This window comes from Anolis carolinensis, chromosome 5, assembly GCF_035594765.1.
Source record: "Anolis carolinensis isolate JA03-04 chromosome 5, rAnoCar3.1.pri, whole genome shotgun sequence".
NCBI classification, from domain to species: Eukaryota; Metazoa; Chordata; class Lepidosauria; order Squamata; family Dactyloidae; genus Anolis; species Anolis carolinensis.
The window spans coordinates 199,728,986-199,749,746 of NC_085845.1; the positions used below are offsets into that span (position 1 = coordinate 199,728,986).

The following is a 20,761-nucleotide window of genomic DNA, read 5'->3' on the forward strand; positions in this document are numbered from 1 at the left end:
AGTGGTTGCTAGTTATGATAGCTCTAAATGAAGTTCCCTGCGTGCCTCAATGGCCCAAAGAGTATAACCAGAGGTGACCGGAGATTGTTTATGAGTGTAATTAATTTAAGATTTGTTTAACTCACAACAGATAAACAGGGAATTAAGGCTCCAAGATTGAGGCACAAACTAATTCTCCCTCACAATTGAAGAATGTATAAAGTGTATATAAAAGCAATGGTAGATAGTATAAATTTTAAAAAGTTACTTTGCTAGTAGAAAAGTGGGAAAGCAACATTTCCCTTTTTTATTTTATTTTTCCTTTTTCCTTTTTTCCCTTTCTTCTCTTTCTCTTCTCTTCCTCCTTTTTCTATGTTTATATATTTGTTCTTGGTTTTTGTTCATGTTGTAGTTTGTTATTGGCAGATCTGTATCTCCATTCTACTTTTTCAGTTGATATTTTTTATTTTATATGATTATGTTATTTATTAAACATGAATAAAAAGAACTACTGTACAAAGGGCAAACCAATGCAATTAATAGAAAATAGTTTTAAAGGGTATGTGTGTTATATTTCTTTTTTAATATTAAGTTTTAAAAACATTTTATGCTTTATAAAATTAGTAGTATTTTAATAGGACATATTATTTAATTATCTTTGATGAGGATGTTTTAATTTGGTTAAAATATTAATTTTATCATCTCTCCCATTTTGTTAAAAAATCAGCATGATTTTCAGGCATTTTATTGCCATAAATCCATGCAGAATTCCCCCCAAAGATTGAAAACATGCCAAAACACCTGCATCCTTTCAGGTCCCCCAGAACCTAGTACTCCTCCAAACACCTCTGCTTTCTTCCTCAGCCACTTTCTGAATGGCAACAGGAAGAGGACATCCCTTCCTGGCATCATGCAGAAGATATACCTTCCTTTTCTTCTGTAGTACCAGTAACATCTTGAAAAGATGACAGGAAATTACCATAGGTCTCTTCCTGCCACCATTTTTGGTTCCAACTGGTAGAGAAAAGAAGAAAATTCTCTATTCACTTTTACAACCCTTTGCACAATTTGCTGAATTATCTCATTTTATCATCCTCTTTTCCAAACAAAAAGTTCCCAAATGTTTTAGACCCTTTTCCTCCAGGACCATGACCATTTTCTTTGTTCTTTTCTTCCCTTGCCTATAATATCCATTTTGAGCTGCGATGAAAAGAATGCAGTGTTTGCTTCAGGTACAATGATAGTGGCCATCTCTAATAATACCCAGAATGGGCTTCCACTTTTTTGTTTCTTTGTTTCTAGTTCACACTTATTTTATGTTTAAAATGAGCTATCCATCTCTCTCCTGATTAGTCATTGCCAGACCCTGAAATTGTGTTTGCAAAATGATATATATCAATCCCCAATTGAAACTGTATGTTTTCCTGATCTAGAGAAGGTGCCTGTAACTGAGGTTGCTTAGGCTGTATGCCCCATTATGGAAAATTCCTGAAGATTTCTTGCATATGGTTGAGTAGATCATCCTTTACAAATCGAAAGGGGCAGGAAATCATTGAGATGCTTTGAAGTGCTCCTTTGGTTTGTTGCTTATTAGTGTTGAATCCAAGCATGGGGAATTGAGCACTGGAAATTACGCTGGGCAGGGTTTTTTCTTCAAAACTCTCAGAGTAGACCAGTGGGGCTCCGTGAACCTCTGTCCTTTTAGATAAAAAGATCCAGTAGAATCAGGGCATAATCTGAGAAGGTATAAATTATGCAGAGAAGGAGATAAAATTTTACTAGCTGCTATAAAAAGCAGACACCTACTGAAATATACTCTGATAAATAGGAGCAACATTTGATCATACACACACGGCCATAAAAAAACAAGCCCCAGGAGGGCATCCCTTGGATAATATGGTCTCAGTGCCGATATGGGCAGAGAGAGGAAACCTGTGTGGCATTAATGGCACTATGTCCTCCTTTGTTGAAATGCTGCATCCTAGAGATTAGCTTGCCATTGAGGTAGGAAATCTATCTTTGTGAGATGGCTCATCGAAGTGGGAAGGGACACGGAAAAATTGTTAGTTAATTAGAGGGTGACGAATTTTCAGCAATCAATGTCATCGATTCCCGTAGTGTTTGCATTCAGTGTAAACACCTCTGTGTTCAGGATTTGTTTTGATTCTACCGTGACATTAAGAGGACAGTGCGATCTTAGTCCTGGGTCAGCTTGTACTGAGGCAGGAACATGTAAGCAATCTAAACCTGCCGTGTGTTAAACCTCCCTTGTGACCTAAATAAATAAATGTCTGGGTAGGAAAAGACTCAGCAGGGGTTTGGGGATGCATAGGCAAGGGAAAGATGGAATGGCATGCTTGATGATCTGACAGTAGTGTTTCGGGAAAGGTGGGGGTCCAATAAAATCTTTCCTCCTTTTTTGCAAGGCTTTGAGTTTGAAGATCTGTTTTAGGTACAGTTTTTCATTGTGAAAAACAATGAAAGCAAGCAACAATAACGGGGGGGGGGGGGACATTTACTCTAGAGTTTCTTTCTCTTATGTATCTGCTGAAGGTTTAGAAGCCATCTTCATTATGCCAGCCCTACTGTATGAAGATGTTGGGGTACACTGGGATCCCAGTATCCACAAGGATTTGGTTCTAGGATCCCTCATGGATGTCAAAATCAATGGACAGTCAAGTCCCATTAGATACAGCAGTGAAGAAAAATTGCATTCCTTATATGTGATTTTAATGTTTATATTGGCTATTTTAATTCTGTTTTAATGTCTAAATGTTGTCTATACCTTATGTTTTAATGGTTTTATTGCTTTAATGCATAGTTATATGTTTATTGTTTAGATATATGATTTGGTTTACATGTATGTTTGGCATTGAATTTTGCCATTATTATGTTGTAAACCACTTCGAGTCTGCCCAGGGGTGAGAAAAGTGGTATATAAATACAGTAATTAAATAAACAATGCAAACAAGCGCCAGAAAAAGTTTGAGGATCTGCAAAATTGTGGGAGGCTATGGCAAGGTGTGTTGACACTCATGTCAGTGTAGTGCTGAACACATGGCAAAATAAATATTTTCTGTTTGGATCCCCCCCCCCCCCCCGAGATATGGAGGGCAGAATTTGTGGATATAGAGTGCTGACTGGATGTCCATCAGTGATGCAGATCTTCATTCTTTTTAAAATAATCTTTCCCAAAGTGTCTTATAAGAAACATTTTTGTCATTACTGTGTTCATTTCCCCTGAGCTGACCCCCCCTCCCTGCCCCCAATTTTGCTTTAACTAAAAGCTCCAAGACTCATTCAAAAACTGAACTGTGGATTGTTGGTTGGTAGCTTCGTTTTCCTTACCAAAGTAAATCAGCTAGGTGTATGCATTGTAAACCCCCGATCCCTTACTTAGGTCTGCTGGCATCAGGACAGTAGAAAATTGTTATGGACGATGATATAACCTATTCATACCTTGATTTTAATTTTGCCAGGCCTTGTTTGTGGACATTTCACATTTTATTACTCTTTTTTTGGTCTGTGTTTTTCAAAGTGCAGCATTTCATTATGTTGGAAACCACACTAAAACTCACCAGTCTTACCAAAGGCAAATTGTTTATTGTTTGAAGGATCTGGTATTAAAGAGAGAGAGAGAGAGAGAGAGAGAGAGAGAGAGAGAGAGAGAACAGCAGTCAGACAGATATAACCTGCCCTCAAATTCTCTGAAATCTCAAATTTCCAACACAGTGAAAGTATTTATTTATTGATTTTTGTGGTGGTTCTTCCCCCTCCCTTCCCCCAATGTCCCAGGGAGAGATGCCAGTTTGATTGAAATTAAAGACGATTTGGACCTGGATCCTGAAGAGAACAGCTTGATCTTCATGGGCATCCTCATCAAAGGCTTGGCCAAGCTGAAGAAGATCCCAGAGACAGTGAAGGCCATCCAGGATCGTCTGGAGCAAGAACTAAAGCAGATAGTTAAGAGGTCTACTACTCAAGTGGCTGACAGTGGCTACCAGAAGGGGGAGAATGTCACCCAGGAAAATCAACCTAGGTAAGAGCACAGCATTTAAAGAGACCTTAGGAGAGATTCTGGGCCACCAGAATATTTTGTGACTGTTCTTTGGAAAATATTGACATGTACCAATGCCTTATCTTAGACCACAAGGGCCATTTGGCCCAACCCTTTGTAGTGCAGAAATACTCAAGCAAAGTAGTGCTGAAATATGCCATCCAGTCTCTTTTTTTTAAAAAAACCCAAAGATTGAGAGTCTACTACCTTCAGAGGCAATCTATTCTACTATCATTGTAGCCTTATGGTAAAAGATGTTCTCCCTAATGTTTAGATAGAATCCGCTTTCTTCTAATATGAAGCCATTAGATAATGTTCAGGAGCAGCAGTAAACTAGGTGTGTCCATTTTCTGCATCGGGGTGTCAAACTCATTTTCATTGAGGGCCACATGGATGGAGAATCTGAATAATGAGAATAGCAACCCAACAGCACTTGTGGCTGTAAGGTTGGGGAAAGGTTAAATGATATTTTAAAGTCAGACATCATATTAATCTATAATTCGATATACAGAGATATATGCCACACAACTTCATATAGGATTTCTACCTATATCATACTACCGCACTTCATTGATGGTAGTTTGGCATTTGCCACTTTCAGGGAAGTGGTGTGCAAATCATGTCATCTGCATAGCTCAATAGTGCAATGTGTCTGCATCACTATGGCATTCCTGTCATTAATGATGCTGCCCAGTTTCTCCTTGACAAGTAGGCTGCAGATAATGCCTTTCAGATGGAAAGTGTGAGTGAAGTAAAGCTGACGGTCTTAGTTAACTGCCAGCCTGAAGCCGTTGACACTGAAGCGTGGGCTGTCTTGTTCAATTCCAAAGCATACTCCTTCAGGTGCCAAAGATGGTGCTTTTAAGGGTCTGTTCTGTTGTCTTTCTTGCTTATTGTCAATGCAGATATCAGTGCAGAGGGGCAGTTCTCAGAAGTTTCTCCGCTTGAGCCTTCTGAAGCAGAAAGAAAGGCTTGTCAGGTCTCCTCAAACTGAACTAGAATGCATGCAAGGACAGCCCATTGTTTTTATCCATGGCATCTTTATGCAGGTCTTTCCTTGAAAAGGCCACAAGGAACAGGGGTTCACAGACCTACAGTGTGAAAGGCATAGGCCAGAGAAGGAAGAAAAAGGAAATCAAGACCCCTTTTTCAGTTAAGTAAAACCTAAGGAAACGTAAAAGCTCGGTCTTTGTCTCTCTCTCTCTCTGTGCTGTGTCTTCTTGCCCTGTAGTCCACTTGGGAGAGCCAGCCAGAAAGCTTGATAGAGACTGGCTGTATTGTCAGACCAGGCCATGAACCCACTTTTAACATTTTCTAGAAATGATCTTTGGCTTCCCATAGTGTGTTTAGACCCTTTCGGATTTTGAATTGCTGAAAGAGGAGGAATTGGACTCAGAAGACTTGGCTCCTGGAACCCTTTTACAGCTAACCAAGAGCCTTGCAAATAGAGAGAATGTGTGTTGGTTAAAATGTGCCTTGCTCCTCCTGCCTCCCATGTCCTCCATCTGCCATGCTTCCCTTCCAGCTGTTGCAGTGTCTCTCTTTCCTGCTGCAGAAGATGTGCTTGAAGTTTCGTCTTTGTGACTGCTGTTCCTGTGGCCAGAAGAAACAGCTGTGCCATAGCCCCCATATAAATGTTTCCCAGGAGATATAAAAATGTGTCAGGCAACAATGTGTAAAACTTTCTGCAACCAGAAATATATATTTAAAAATCACAAGTACAGTTTATGTTGTTGCTGAAATCTATTCTTTGTGACAATAGCTTGATGGCCCTTTGACCACATGACCCTTGGGATCTCTTCCTACTCCAGGATTTTATGAGATGGAAGTGTAAAAGAATTTTAGAAACAACAGTACTTTCTTAGCTGAGCACTTTGTATTGGGGTATTGTTGCCTTGGCCTCCAAAGCAGTCATTCAGCAAGTAAAATAGTAGATGAAATATGGTACATGATTATATCTTCAAACAAAAATTAACAGTCCCTAAGAACTCTCTGAGCCTTGACTTACATAGGACTGGTTAAGGTAAAGAAACAGTGATGCATCCATCTAGGTAGTCATTTTTGATGAAGTCGTCTAACTAACTGACCTTCAGGAATGTCATGTGATCATGTGACATGACTTCCAAAAGCAATATATAGAGAAGTTATGAGTATGAAACGGTTAAAGCTGGATACAGGGTATAAAAATGAAAATTCCTAAATAAAAAAGCTATGTACTAGCATGGATTGCTTTTCTTCCTGGAAGGCATTATCGGCAAAGAGGTGTGTTTTGTAAGGCAGGAGATCTCTAAGGTGAACATTACAGCATTCAACAGATGCCAGCTAATTACTTTTGGAATCAAAAGTCAGTTGATGCAAGTTAGCACAATGGGGTTTTTTGTTTCTCCCATGAAAGCTGAATTCAATCCGTTCACGTTGTGGCTTGAGTAAGTTAAAACCTGAGCAGGGTGAACTTCTGATGGCACTGCTTAAATTTTTAACAAGGCCTGTTGGGCTTTTGGCCCTGGTAGCTAATGACTTCAAGACTTGGCAGGGCTTGAGTTTTCGCTCATCGGAGAGCCACTGTCCTGACTCAGGGCTCTGGGCCTTTAATGGTTCAGACACGGTTTGTCTGGCTTTTCGCTACTGTGCTTACAAACATAAAATTATTATTGCTGCCCAATAAAATGACTAATAAAAAGTGACAGACCCAAAGGGGTCTTATCACCACATTGAGCTAAAAACCAGGCATCTTGTTAGCAGCAAGTGTCCTTTCAACAGGAGCAAGCTGAGCAGTGCTATTTCAGCAGGGTTACTTTCGTACCCTTTTGATTCCCCCGAAGCCTGTTTGGAAGGCCTCCAGAGAGCTTCAGCTCTGTTCTCTTAACACAACCCTGTTTTCATGAGTAGGCTCTTAAAAAAACAGTCTGTGATACTGAAATGTAACCAGGGACTTTAAAGAGCCCATCTTTTCTTACTATAACATAGAACCTAAATGGAGAACCGATCACAGAATCTATGTATGGAAACTGGAAAGAAAAATTACACTGGCCTAAATTCCGTAAAGTTTCTATCTGATCTTGGAAGCTGAACAGTATCAGCCCTGGTTAGTCTTGGGTGGGAATCACCAATGAATACCAAGTGATGTAATTTATATTTCAGAGGAAGGAACAGGTGAAATGAATTCTTGAATATTCCTTGCCAAAGAAAACTATGAAATTCATGGAGTTTCTGTAAGGCAGCATGTGACTTGAAGATGCACATGCACGTGCATACACACATGCCTTTTTAGTACAAGCCTCTGACCACACAAGGGCTTTTACTGTTGTAGAGAAGGCATATTAACTTGAATTTGACTCTATTTGACATTCTGCTTGTAAATACCCAGTGCTTTTGAATGCCAGGCTCAAAAACGTGTTCCCGGAAGTCTGTGTTGATGGTTCAGAATGATAGCCATGTTAGTCTGGAATATCAGGATCTTGTCATATCTTAGATACTTACTCTAGTTTCACGACTCTGAAGAAGTTGACTTAGGTGCCACAGGATCCTTTTATGTGCTGATTGTAGGGATGCTTTGATGCTTTCCTTGCTTTCATGGCAAACCTGCCTGACCCTTCAATAGACAGAACACAAGCTCCTTATTTTCTAACATGGCACATCCTATTTCAAGGACCCTAAAAATCTTTAAGCCAAGGGCCATTTCATGGTCCTTCAGATTGTTGAGGAGCCAAACTATGGTTTGAAAGAAAAAATGAAACATTTCCTATGCACACTGCACATATCTTATTTGTAGTGCCAAAAAACCCCATGAAAGAACAATACAATATTTAAAATGAAGAACAATTTTTACCAACATAAACTTAGTAGTATTTCAATGGGAAGTGTGGGACTGCTTTTAATAAGATAGTAAGGTTAATTAGGATTGTTGTTGTATGCCTTCAAGTCATTTCAGATTTAGGGCAACTCTAAGTCTAAAGTTTAGGTCGCAGACTGGGTAAATGACCGTGGAGGGTCCTATTTAATAGTAAAGAGTTCCTTCTATGGCACAGCATTAGGTTGTAGAACAGGTATGGGCAAACTTTGGCCATCCAAGTGTTTTGGACTTCAACTCCCACAGTTCTGGCTGTTAGGAATTGTGGAAGTCCAAAACACCTGGGGGGCCAAAGTTTGCCCATGCCTGTTGTAGAAGATAAATTTCGATCAATGGTTCTCAACCTGGAGTCCCCAGATGTTTTTGGCCTACAACTCCCAGAAATCCCAGCCAGTGTACCAGCTGTTAGGATTTCTGGGAGTTGAAGGCCAAAAACATCTGGAGACCCCAAGTTGAGAACCACTGATTTAGATTCCTATTTATGTAACTTGGTCCATGCTACTACAGCATAGGAAACAGCCTCCTAGTCCATCAGAAAAGGGACATTGAGAGAATGCATTAAGTATGGTATGGTATGGTATGGTATATAGATGTGGAGCATCTGTCTTTTATTGGTGGTTGGAGTCCATACTTCCCATGCTCTTATTCTGTGGCTGGGATTCTGATCAGCGCTATTGTTTATTCATATTGGGTTTTTGGGAAGTGGTTTTAGTGTTGACTTTCATGGCGCTCATTAGTATGTCTTAAACTGTTTTATAAGGCCAGCTTCCCTTTTTATTTGTTTGCAGTGCATAAGGACAGTAGTTTATAAGGTTCACCTAGTTGGAAATGAATTTTATCCTTTGCTCCTGTGCCAGTTAAGAACATCCTAAAGTTTCTTCACCAAATAGTAGTCAGAACTTTGCACAAATCCACCTGAAAACAATTCTGGCACAGCACCTGCCATTGCTTTTTGGTGATTGAAGGAATTCTGTTAGTAATGCATGAAGTATCATGAAGCAAGAACTTTCATGAGAATGCCAACTGTTTAAAGTCTAACGTTCCACCAACCACTTGATAGAACATAATGAGAAAGCTGTGACATGTACAAAGATGTCTCAAAGGTCAGTGTAAGGCAGGATGGGCAACTGGAGTGGGTCTGGGGGCCATATGGATTGCCAACACAACCAATCCTCTTTGGAAAAAAAAACCCTCAACCTCCCCCTTCCGTCCCCAGCAACTGATACACTTATTTTGAATGTTAGTGGGATGATCCTTTCTTCTTCTTCTTTTTGTTGTTAAACAGTACAAGACCCTTTATAACCAATTTAAAAGTGAAATTCTTCTCCTCAAGTGTTCAAATGAGGGAGTGTTCCATTTTGTAGCTAGAGAAAGGATGATCGTGGAGAGGCCATGAGTATCAAAAATAACCTTTAGGGTCACAATTTGCCTATTCTTGATTTAGGAACCTGAAATCACTCCTTGCAGACTTAGCTACTGAGAAGAAGTTATACAGACCTGGAGGGGTGTACTTAATAGTAAAATGGTAGGAGTAAAGGCTATGGCACGGAAACTTTTTTGATAGACCTATTAACCAAGGAATAAGTGTTCAGCTTTCCCTATGTCTTGTTCTGCTTCACTAGAAAGACCAGGCATATGTTTTAAGGGTAATTTGGAACCAGGATACGTGAAGAGCCACCTGCCTCCATATGAGCCATCTAAACTGTGGTATTCAGTGGATTTTTTGTTTCCTGTTTCACTCATGCTGCAGATGAGATGGGTAGCTACCTGCAAGACAACTTTTTAAGTACAGATTTAGATTCCTTATCCAGTCATGCAAAATATGAAATACAGTAGAGTCTCGCTTATCCAATGTAAGAATGCAGAATGTTGCATAAGCGAATTAAGATTAAGGAAAAGCCTGTTAAACATTAAATTAGGTTATGATTTTACAAATTAAGCACCAAAACATCATGACATACAACAAATTTGACAGAAAAGGTAGTTCAATACACAGTAATGCTATGTAGTAATTACTATATTTACGAATTTAGCACCAAAATATCACGATATATTGAAAACATTGACTACAAAAAAGTGTTGGATAATCCAGAATGTTGGATAAGCGAGACTCTACTGTACTCCTGAATTGTGCCCATAGGTGGCTGGGATAGTGACACCTTAGCTTCCTGGTGGTTTCATGCAAACAATTATTAAAAATATTGCCTAAAATTACATTCAGGCTATACGTATAAGGTACATGTTTTGATAAGATGCATTGGAAGGAAAATGTTAATCATATTGACTTTTGTCTTATGATGCTGTTTCTGAAATACAGATGCTTTGCAGTGGATTCATGAATTATAATTGGTCTTTGTTTTCACTTGAGAGTAAAAAGGAGAGTATTGACATTTAAAACCAAAATTAAAATAGCATACATGAACAGTACAGCTGTAATAAAACAATATTAAGATACTCTAAAAACGCAGTCATTTGTTAACAAGAAGTATGAAAGGAAATACATTTTCATTAGTTGTAAGATTAGTTTTGATTTTCACAACATATTTCAAACACATGTTCCCTTTTTGTGTCATATTAATAGTTTTAAGACAATATGAAGAATTCATCATGGTAGCTGGGGCATCTTATTCAATTCTGAGATTAAAGATTACTTAAATAATATTCTTTGTTCTTCAGAACATTAAATTCTGCTTCTTATTGATACAAAGAAGTTCAGAGTCTTTCTCATAAAATAAATTCTGTGAGCATGTTCAAGGTATAATTAAGCATGTTTATAGTCTGTTGGTCTTAGGTTTAGAAGTGTGTGTAACTTTTACTCATACCAGTTGCCCCGAATGTTTAACTTTGACTGCATTGTGTTTTATGTATTTTTAAGCACACAATACTCAGACAAGATAAGCTCTTTATAAGAGTTATTGTGAACGTTTTTACAGAAAGATAAACCTACTATGAATAGCTTCTAATTAACACAGCTTCACATCTCTTTTCCTTGTTATTGGTCCATCTTATAATTGAAAACATTATATTGTGATCATTACTTTAAAGATAAAACAGGCAAAAATATGTAGCCACCATGGTGTGGTGGAATCCCTCTGAAATCTCAGTTCACTTTTCGTATCTTTCTATTTCTTTGTGGTCCTCTACCCTTCACTGGCAGAATTGGTGAAAATGCTACCTGTGCTTCACCTTGATGAAGTTTTACTTTTTTCAGCCTGAGAGGAAGGCAAGGGCATACCCTCCCCTGTACAAATTCAGCCAAGAAAACCCTATGATAGATTTGCCTTAGGGTCACCATAGGTCAGAAATAAATTGAAGGTACACAACAATGCAAAAACATGACCATGGATTCTTCTATTACAGTTTAAAGTGTGCTTAAAGTTATTGGGTATACATTTCACTGGGAAGGCTATACAGATCTGTATGGAATATTTATGAAGAGAACCATCATGATGTAGTAGTTTGACCATTGGACTAGAACTCAGAGAGACCAGGATTTGAAATCCCACTTAACCCTGGAAATCCCACTTAACCCAGCCATGCCCAGAGGAGTTCAAAGGCCAATGTTTTCTGAACAAATCCCACCAAGAAAACCTTGCAATAGATTTTCCTTAGTGTCGTCATAAGTTGGAAACAACTTCAATACACCACCATCACCATAAGGAGTATGTGTATATTTACACTGTTAGCTGCAGGATTAACAACTCTGTGGAATAAATCTAAAAACAGTGGCCTACTGAGAAGTGTCCAGAATAGCTCTTTTTGCAATTGTGATGTTTTTCATTGGGATCTAAATTGGCATTATGGACTCCTGGACTTGTGTTTAGACTGAAGGAATTAATGGTGCAGTGGCCATCCCATCTCCTACTCCTCCATCTTTCACACTGGAAACCATTGTAGAGCTTGACTTGACCTAGAGGGCAATCCTTTTTCTTCCAGTTTTGTTTGATTTTAAAGGAGTTATCATTCCAGTCCAGTCCAGTAGTCAGATGCTTTGCCAGCTGTGCCAACTTCTTGTTTGGTAAATTTGAGTTGTGTGTTTTTGCTGAGGAAGGTTAGCCTGATCTACAAGAGCGTGTTGACAATGGGAGCATTTGTGAATCACCACTGGTGACCTCGTTCAAGTATCAGCAGTCATATTGCATCACGTTGTGCCCATTTAGTGCCCAAACAGGAAGAACAGCCTTGGGGCATGTGTCACTTTCTGTTGACATATTTACTGTGTTTTTGTATTGCTGCTGTGAACTTGGACTGTCAAACTGCCCAAATGGACCTTCGTCAACATGGACGGATGCTCTGTGGAGGTCACTTCCCCTTAAAACGAACAAACCTACTGCCATTATGCAGGCAAAAGGGAAATAAATACTGTTTTTTTTTGCTGTTTGTTTTGGTCACCTTATATTAAAGTTTTGCAAAAATTCTGAGAACCTTTAGGAGTTTTTCATCTTTGAATGCAATAGGGCCAGTTTGGAAAGAAGGAGAGGCATGATATTGTAACTCAGTGGTTCTCAACCTGGGGTCCCCAGAAGTTTTGGCCTACAATGGCCAGAAATTCCAGCCAATTTACCAGCTGTTAGGATTTCTGGAAGTTGAAGGCTGAAAACATCTGGGGACCCCAGGTTGAGAACCACTGATGTAACTTGATAGTTGTTCAGCTCATCTCATTGTGCCAGAATTAGATTTGAAAGTACATCGCACCATAATATATTTAATTAATTTCCTGAAGGTTGGTGGTGCTCAGAATGGAAACTGGTGGTGGAAAATAGTAGATATCTCAGTAATAATTTCAGATCAGTGTGTAAAGTTTAGGTGTGAATAGAAACCATTAACTATTTTTTTGGCTAATTTAGGCTTCTTGTTTTCTCTCTAGACACTATATGAAATTTGCTCAAAGGTTCCCACATTACCAGTTTTCCTTCCTTTCACTTTGTATCTTCCCACCTTTTGTAATGGAGACAGTGTTCTTACTAGTTTCTTTGGTTTTTGTCTATGTTTTCATTAGATTGCTAGCTTAGAACCACACCAGTTCCAAGGCTGTAGAATTTCCCCATGCCATTACTGTTCCCATACCAATAAAGTCAGAGGATTCCAGACAGAAAGGTGTGTAGGTTATGCTTCCTATTCTAACAAATGCTTTGGTATCTGAACAGCTAAGTTAGTGGCACCTATAGAGTGTTGAACATGGATAGTTGACCTATTTGCACTGATAATAAAAAAACCAGTGTGACATCACAATATCGGACTATTTATACTATCCAGTAAAAGATGTGCTCATGTTACTCTTGGTTGTTTTGGTATCTGGATCCATCTGAGCATTGAAACTCATTGAAACTTCGTTTGAGTTAGGCCAGTGGTTCTCAACCAGTGAGTCCTCAGATGTTTTGGCCTTCAACTCCCTGAAAGCCTAACAGCTGATAAACTGGCTGGGATTTCTGGGAGTTGTAGGCCAAGACACCCGGGGACCCACAGATTGAGAACCACTGATTTAGGAAATGTTGAAAATGACTAGGGCAGCCAGTATCAATCACAACTGATGCCTACATTCTGATATTAGTCGTTAAGGTATAATCACTGAGCTGGTATTCTGCATTTCCCCAAATCAATGGTTTTTTTTACAGTTTTCAGCTACCCCCCCCCCCCCCCCAAGAAATGATAATACAGTAGAGTCTCACTTATCCAACATTCGCTTATCCAACATTCTGGATTATCCAACTTAGTCTGCCTTTTAGTAGTCAATGTTTTTGTAGTCAATGTTTTCAATATATTGTGATGTTGTAAATACAGTAATTATTACATAGCATTACTGTGTATTGAACTACTTTTTCTGTCAAATTTGTTATAAAACATGTTTTGGTGCTTAATTTGTAAAATCATATTGTAATTTGATGTTTAATAGGCTTTTCCTTAATTCCTCCTCGTTATCCAACATATTCGCTTATCCAACATTCTGCTGGCACATTTATGTTGGATAAGTGAGACTCTACTGTATTTAATTATGCAAAAACCTGCCTGTTCCTCGAAAAGTGGTCCTCTTCCTTCTGGTTACTTGTTTTTCCTTGATTTGTTATTGCCAAGCTCTCATCTCTTTCACCGTAAAATATACATGCCACATGTCACAGGATGCTAGAATCTGAACTGAAACAAAATGAGCTGCCTTGTTTATATTATGCCCTTGGGCCCTGAGTGTTGGGCAGCTTGTTTCACTTTCTAATCTGTGCAAAATCTTGGCACTCTCAAGACCTTTGCTTTCTCAACAGTAATACAAAATCAGGTCTTAATAGCAGAAATCTTAACAAGCGTCTAACATTTCTCTTTAGTATATGACTTCCAGTCTTAATTCTAAAGTCACACACTAGCTAATCAATTTAAACATATTTACAAATTAAAAAAGAAAACAAAATGTTATAGGTTGTATTACTGAAGACTGGGAATAAATTGCGTTAATTGGTTTAATTGACTTACGGATTTGAAATGGCCAAACAAGACGGACAAGTACACCAAAAGTGGGAAAGATGGTGGAGACAGTGACACAACTGCAGTAGATACTAAGGACCCATTGTAAACTGAGCTGTAAGGACTCTCGCAATGGGTCCTTGGTATCCACCGCAGTTTGGTTTCAGGACAATCCATAGATATCAAAATCTATAGATGCTCAAGTCCTATTATGTACAGTGATGTAGTAAAATGGTGTCCCTTATGTAAAGTTGCAAAATCTAGGTTTGCTTTTTGGAATGTTAATATCACACCTCATCTTGTGATTGTGATAAATGTTCATATGCCCTTGGATTCTGAAACCTTATTTAATAGGGCCACTGGATGTTTTATCGTTTAAATGAAAAACTGTCTAGAGCAGTTCCCTAAGAATCAAAGCCACAATTGCAAGTGTTCCAGCTGGCATATGTTATTCAAACAATAATCAAAAACATTTGCATCATCTATGACGGCCTTTCTATCACCACACTGAAGTGTCTCTGCTGATTTCTGCAGGATAGAATTCATATTTATTCCCATTCTTTGCCAAATGCATAATTAATCATAATCATTTTTAGTGAAGTTATTATCTAGCACTCCATTGCCATTCTATTGATGTCAAAACTGTTTTTGTAAGTTTCCATCTGCCTGCTTAAGAAAGTAAACAGCATTAGACAGTAGAAGTGTTCTATTTTATAAGTAATGTAAAATTTTCAATGAGGCAAGTGGCTGCCTGACCACAAAATAGTTATAGGTTTTGCCATGGTACATTAATTACAATAATTGGGTTGTTTAAAAGGCATAGGGACACCTAATTAGGAAGACATTTTGATGGGAATATAGCAATACACACCTGATACATAATAGTAAAATCTTGATAATTGGCATTAGTTGATGAGCCTTGGGATTTCAGGTTTCTGGTCTTGTGCATCTGGATCTAAGCCTTTTCCCCAAATATTGGTTGCAGAATACAAAGAAAGTTCCTGCAATTCTGATGAAATACCATTGTATGCTCTCAAATATTGGCACTCGTAATAAATCCAGTGCACAAGAGTTACTGTATCAGGTGTGTGTAGAGTTGGAGATAAGAAAATGTAGTCTCCTTTTTCCAATCAAACCATGGAAAAGCACAAGAAAAAGAAAAAGCTCAGTATTGATTTCAGTTTATTTTACTGTTCTTCAGACTATAAACTTGTGTGCAGGGCTTGAAAAATAGAGGTGAAACTTCACACATGAAAAATTAAAACATACTGCCATATTTAAACAGAAATGGTAAAGGAAAACCTATCTGGATATTAAAACAACGTTTATGAGCTACTTTCTCTCATAGAATGAATGAAATGTTCCTTTGTTGTTGTTATTTGCTGTCTATTTGATTTATGGCAAGCCTGTAAATGAAAAGCCCAGCCATCAACATCCCTGCTCCCGTCTTGCAAACTCAGAGTGTTTGCTTTATTTATCAAATCATCCATCTGTAATTCAACATTTCTCTTTTTCTACTTTGACTTTACCAAGCATTATCATCTTTTCCAATAAGTCATGCACTTTGATAAGGTGTCCAAAGTATGATAGCTTCAGTGAAGTCACCTTAGCTTCTAAGGAGAATTGATGCATGATTTGTTTTCAGACCCATTTATTTATCTTTATGGTGGCCCATGGTATTTGCTGAATCTAAAATAATGCCTTGCAAAACCATTGTTTGAATAATTATGAACAACAATGTTCAGTTTTAAACAACATCTTTTACATGTGTAACACTTATTCTGTGACATGGAAATTGTGTGGGACCAGGGAAATTATTGGAATTTATATAGAATTTTGGAGAGCCAGTATAGTATAGTGCAGTGGTTCTCAACCTGTGGGTCCCCAGGTGTTTTGCCCTGCATCTCCCAGAAATCCCAGCCAGTTTACCAGCTGTTAGGATTTCTGGGAGTTAAAGGCCAAAACAGCTGGAGATCCACAGATTGAGAACCACTGGTATAGTGGCTTGAGAGCTGAACTAGAACTTGGGAGCTCTGGTTTCAAATCCCTACTGAGATCTGAAAACTACAGGCACAGAATTATAGAGTTGGGAAAGGTATCATGGACCATGTAGTCCTACTCATTGCTCAATACAGAATCTCCAGCTAAAGTAGACAAGGGCAAACTTTGGCCCTCCAGGTATTTTGGACTTCAACTCCCACAATTCTTAACGGTTTACCGGCTGTTAGGAATTGTGGGAGTTGAAGTTGAAAACACCTGGAGGGCCGAAGTTTGTCCATGCGTGAGCTAAAGCATTCCCATCAGGTAGCTGTCTAACCTCCTTTGAAGACGTCTAGAGAATGAGATTCCACCATCTCTATAAGCAATTAATTCAATTCCCAAACCCCTCTTACTGTCAAGAAGTTCCTACTAATGTTATAGTGAAATCTACTGTCCTGTAATTTCAAACCATTCGATCTGGTCCTACTATCTCTGCAGCAGAGAACATGCCAACACTCTCCTCTTTATGACAACCCTTGAAATGGTTAAAAAGTGTGATCATGCCATCTTTCACCAAGCTGAACATGCTCAGTTCCTTCAACCTTTCCTCATATGCTTTGTTCTCAATATGCCTTATTGTCCTTATTGCCCTTGTTTAAATTTGCTTGGACTTGTCTATATTGTTAAGTAAGATGCCCAGAACGGTACTCCAGACAAGGCCCGACCAGCGTAGTATGTAGCATGATTACACTATGTAACATCTCAAGCTCTGAGGATTACCTGGGAAGGAATCCCACTGGAGCACTGCAGAACACCAAAATCCTTGGGAGTTACCCTGGACCATTCTCTGACCTACAAGAAGCATGGCTTGACTATCAGGCAAAAAGTGGGCGCTAGAAATAATATCATATGAAAGCTGACTGGAACAACCTGGGAATCACAACCAGACACAGTGAAGATGTCTGCCCTTGCGCTTTTCTACTCTGCTGCTCAATACGCATGCCCAATGTGGAACACATCTCACCACGTTAAAACAGTACATGTGGTTCTTAATGAGACATGCCATATTATCACAGGATGTCCACACCCCACACCAATGGAGAAATTATACTGTTTAGCCGGCATTGCACCTCCTAACATCCACCGGGAAGTAGCAGCCAATAATGAAAGGACCAAGGCAGTGACATCTCCAGCCCACCCCCTGTTTGGATTTCAGCCAGCACGCCACCTTAAATCAAGAAATAGTTTTCTAAGATCTACAGAGATACTCGCAGGAACCCCTCAGCAAGTGAGAGTCCAAAAGTGGCAGGCTAAAACGTGGGACCTTAAGCCATGGCTGATACTGAATGAGAGACTCTCTCCTGGACACACAGAAGACTGGACGACTTGGAAGAGGCTGAACAGACTGCGCTCCGGCACCACGAGTTGCAGAATCAACCTTAAGAAATGAGACTACAAAGTGGAGTTCACAACATATGAGTGTGGAGAAAAGCAAACCGCAGATCACCTGTTACAATGTTGTCTGAGCCCAATGGAGGACCTTCTTATAACTACACCAGATGCACTCCAAGTGGCCAGCTACTGGTCAAAGGACATTTAGTTTTAAGTTTTGTTTTTGTTTTTAAATACATTACAACTGTACCCTCGGTTTCGCTTCTGACACGATAAGTAAATATGTAACACGATTATTATTCCTGAGTTATAAATGTCATTTCCTAATTGGTTCTATCACAAAAACTTGGAAAAAGTTTATTAAACTCCAAAAACTTTATTTTTGCGTTCTGCACAAAAGATTAAAAATGGCACATGAAAGGTTAAAAATGGTAGCCACAAAAACGAGGTTTCTGGAGTATAACAACTACTTTCAAAGTAAGTGCCTCACAATTAAACAGGAAATAATACTTTCAAACCAGGAACAGAAAATCTAAATTTTCTTACATAGTGTTATTATTTCCCATGATTTGGAAGCTGTGCATTTCTTAATGCAGACTAAAATAGCATTAGTCTTTTTTTTTTTTTTACTGCAGCATCACACTGTGGGCTCATATTCTACTTATGATTAACAATAATCCCAAGGTCCTTGATACACATAGCACTGTTGAGCCATGGTCCCCATTTGGTTTTTGGGGCCTAAATGTGGAATTTTGTATTTGTTTGTATTGAATTTCATTTTATTAATTTCTGTCCAGTGTTATAGTTTATCCATTTTTTTGTATTCTGTTCCTGTCTTCAAATGGGCTGACCACTTCTCCTGTTTTAATAAGGGCTACTTCCACACTGTTATCTAAGTCATTGAAACATTTTTTTTACTTTAAGATTATTTTATTGAAATACATGTAATTAACTTTATTAAAGGATATTGCAGACCACTTCTAAAGCAGACAGTTGACATTTAGACTGAGCCACTTTAGGGGCCCAGGTAAACCTATAGTATAGGCTGGCTACATACATAGGAATGCAAAAATATCAGTGCCTGGAAATCTTTTGAGGTGCTTCTGTGGGTCTCAAACTCACACGAGATCCAAAACAACAAATCCAGGTCCCTATCTGTATCAACAGCCCCTCAAAAATAAACTTGTTCCATGTCAGAAAAATAATGTACCCAGCCTTCGAAAGGACCGTCATTGAAACATTTTTGAAGGACAATGTGCCTAGGATAGAACTTTGAGGCACTCCACCCTTTCAGTTTGAAATATAACCATGGATTATTATTTTTGTAGCATAGTTTTCCAACCAGCTGTGGATCCATCTGACAGTGTTTCCATCTATTCCATATTCAGTCAGTTTGCAAATGAAAACATTATTGTAGAACTTATCAAAGGATTTGCTGAAAGCCAGATAAATAACATCCACCACATTCTCACCATACACAAAATAAGTGACTAGATTTTTAAAAAGAGTTTAGTTTAGGTTGGCACTGGGAAAACTCTGAATAAATCTTGCCAAGAAAACCTTGTGATAGGTTTGCCTCAGAAACTCCCTAATTTGCAAATATCTTGGAGGCACACAACAGCAACAACCAGCCTTTAGTTTCCTGAAGATCATGGAAATTAAGAACAAAAAGAGAGATATTATTTTTCCAGAAAATTAATTGAATAAATGAAAAAGTTTTGAGCTGATATTGTGTTCAAAGACAAATATTTTAATGTGTTTGTCATTATGTAGATTTAATATGACTAAATCTAAGTATGATGGTGATTCATTACTGAAGAGTTCATGATTCTTATAAAAACATTTAACTAATTTGTTGATAGTCCTTAATATTAAAATCTGTTAGATTAAAGACATGCATGTTTATTGCAAATTTGGAATGTATTACTCCAAAACAGGAAATTTTCCAAATCTTTAGTACATGAAATGCCATGCCAAGCATCAGTTGTAATTATTATTTCAAGCAAAAATGGAAGCAAATTAGCCAGCACAGAACCTGAAAAGCTGTTCCTAGAAGATTACATGATGTCTTGTTTCCTCTTGTGTGGATTCAAGTTACATCTGATAAATATTCTATGATTCTAAGTCTTCTAAAATTTTGTATGGTATCTTCTACTTGTCAAAATGAAGATAATATTTTCCCCAAACTGTTAGAGGGCTGAACTGATTGGCCTTGGGTCTCTTCCAACTCTTTGATTCTAAAGTATTAATGTATACTTTGTATAGGGTTTAAGACAGTGGTTCCCAACACATTGGTCACAACCCCAATTGGGGTCACAAACAGTTTTATCTGTGGGATTGATGGGCAGTGGTGACCGATGTAAATTTTAAGAAGGGAAAACCAAAAATCATGTGATCCATATGTCACCATGTTTTACTCCCCCTTGTTTCTACATATTAGAGTGGGTTTTCAGTGCTTCTTTAACTGAAAAGAAAAATGTGAAACAGATTAAATGTTGAGAATGACATGAGGTTGGCATTAACGAAAACTCAACCACGAATTTTTAAACTTTTTAATGAGTTACAATTTTAATCATCATATTAAATATGTCATAAGTTAACATTATTTTGAATTGTATTATACTGAACAATCTATTTTCAATGTGTTTTCATTTACCCTATCAAAAAGGCTATTTTTCTTGTATCAGGGTTACAGGTCACTTAAAATAGGTTGCGGCTTGAAACCACTATTTTAAGACTATCTACGAGTTACCCATGTACTAGTCACACATGCACTAAAATGAGAGCTTTTGCAAATCATGTATCTTAATCCATTGCCTTACGATATGCTTAGGTACCTACAGTAGAAGACTGTACTTGCAATTGTTTTGCTACATCTAGGGCCTTCATACTTTTAACAGTTCATAGCTATGCCATTTTATATGCCAAGAAATGGTGATGAGCACCACCTAGAGTTGGACACAACTAGACTTAATGTCAAGGAAAGCTTTTACCTTTAGTTCTTTTTATAGATACACTATGAAGGTCTTCACAGTTCTGGACTGCATGCATTG

General features: G+C 38.3%; 1 protein-coding gene and 1 long non-coding RNA gene across 4 annotated transcripts in view; one reads left to right on the top strand and one right to left on the bottom strand.

Moving 5' to 3' along the window:
* exoc4 (exocyst complex component 4) overlaps positions 1 to 20,761 on the top strand; it is a 474,612-nt gene that overhangs the window by 64,329 nt on the left and 389,522 nt on the right. For all 3 annotated transcript variants that reach the window (XM_062981251.1, XM_062981249.1, XM_062981250.1), the window contains one exon: positions 3,775 to 4,018. In XM_062981251.1, coding sequence (XP_062837321.1) covers positions 3,775 to 4,018 — 244 coding nt within the window. The remainder of the gene's footprint in view (positions 1 to 3,774; positions 4,019 to 20,761) is intronic.
* Positions 3,563 to 7,907, bottom strand: LOC134299195 (uncharacterized). The gene is made up of 2 exons (XR_010006360.1): positions 7,517 to 7,907; positions 3,563 to 4,989 (listed from the first exon to the last, which is right to left on the bottom strand). It is a non-coding gene; the product is annotated as an uncharacterized LOC134299195 (long non-coding RNA).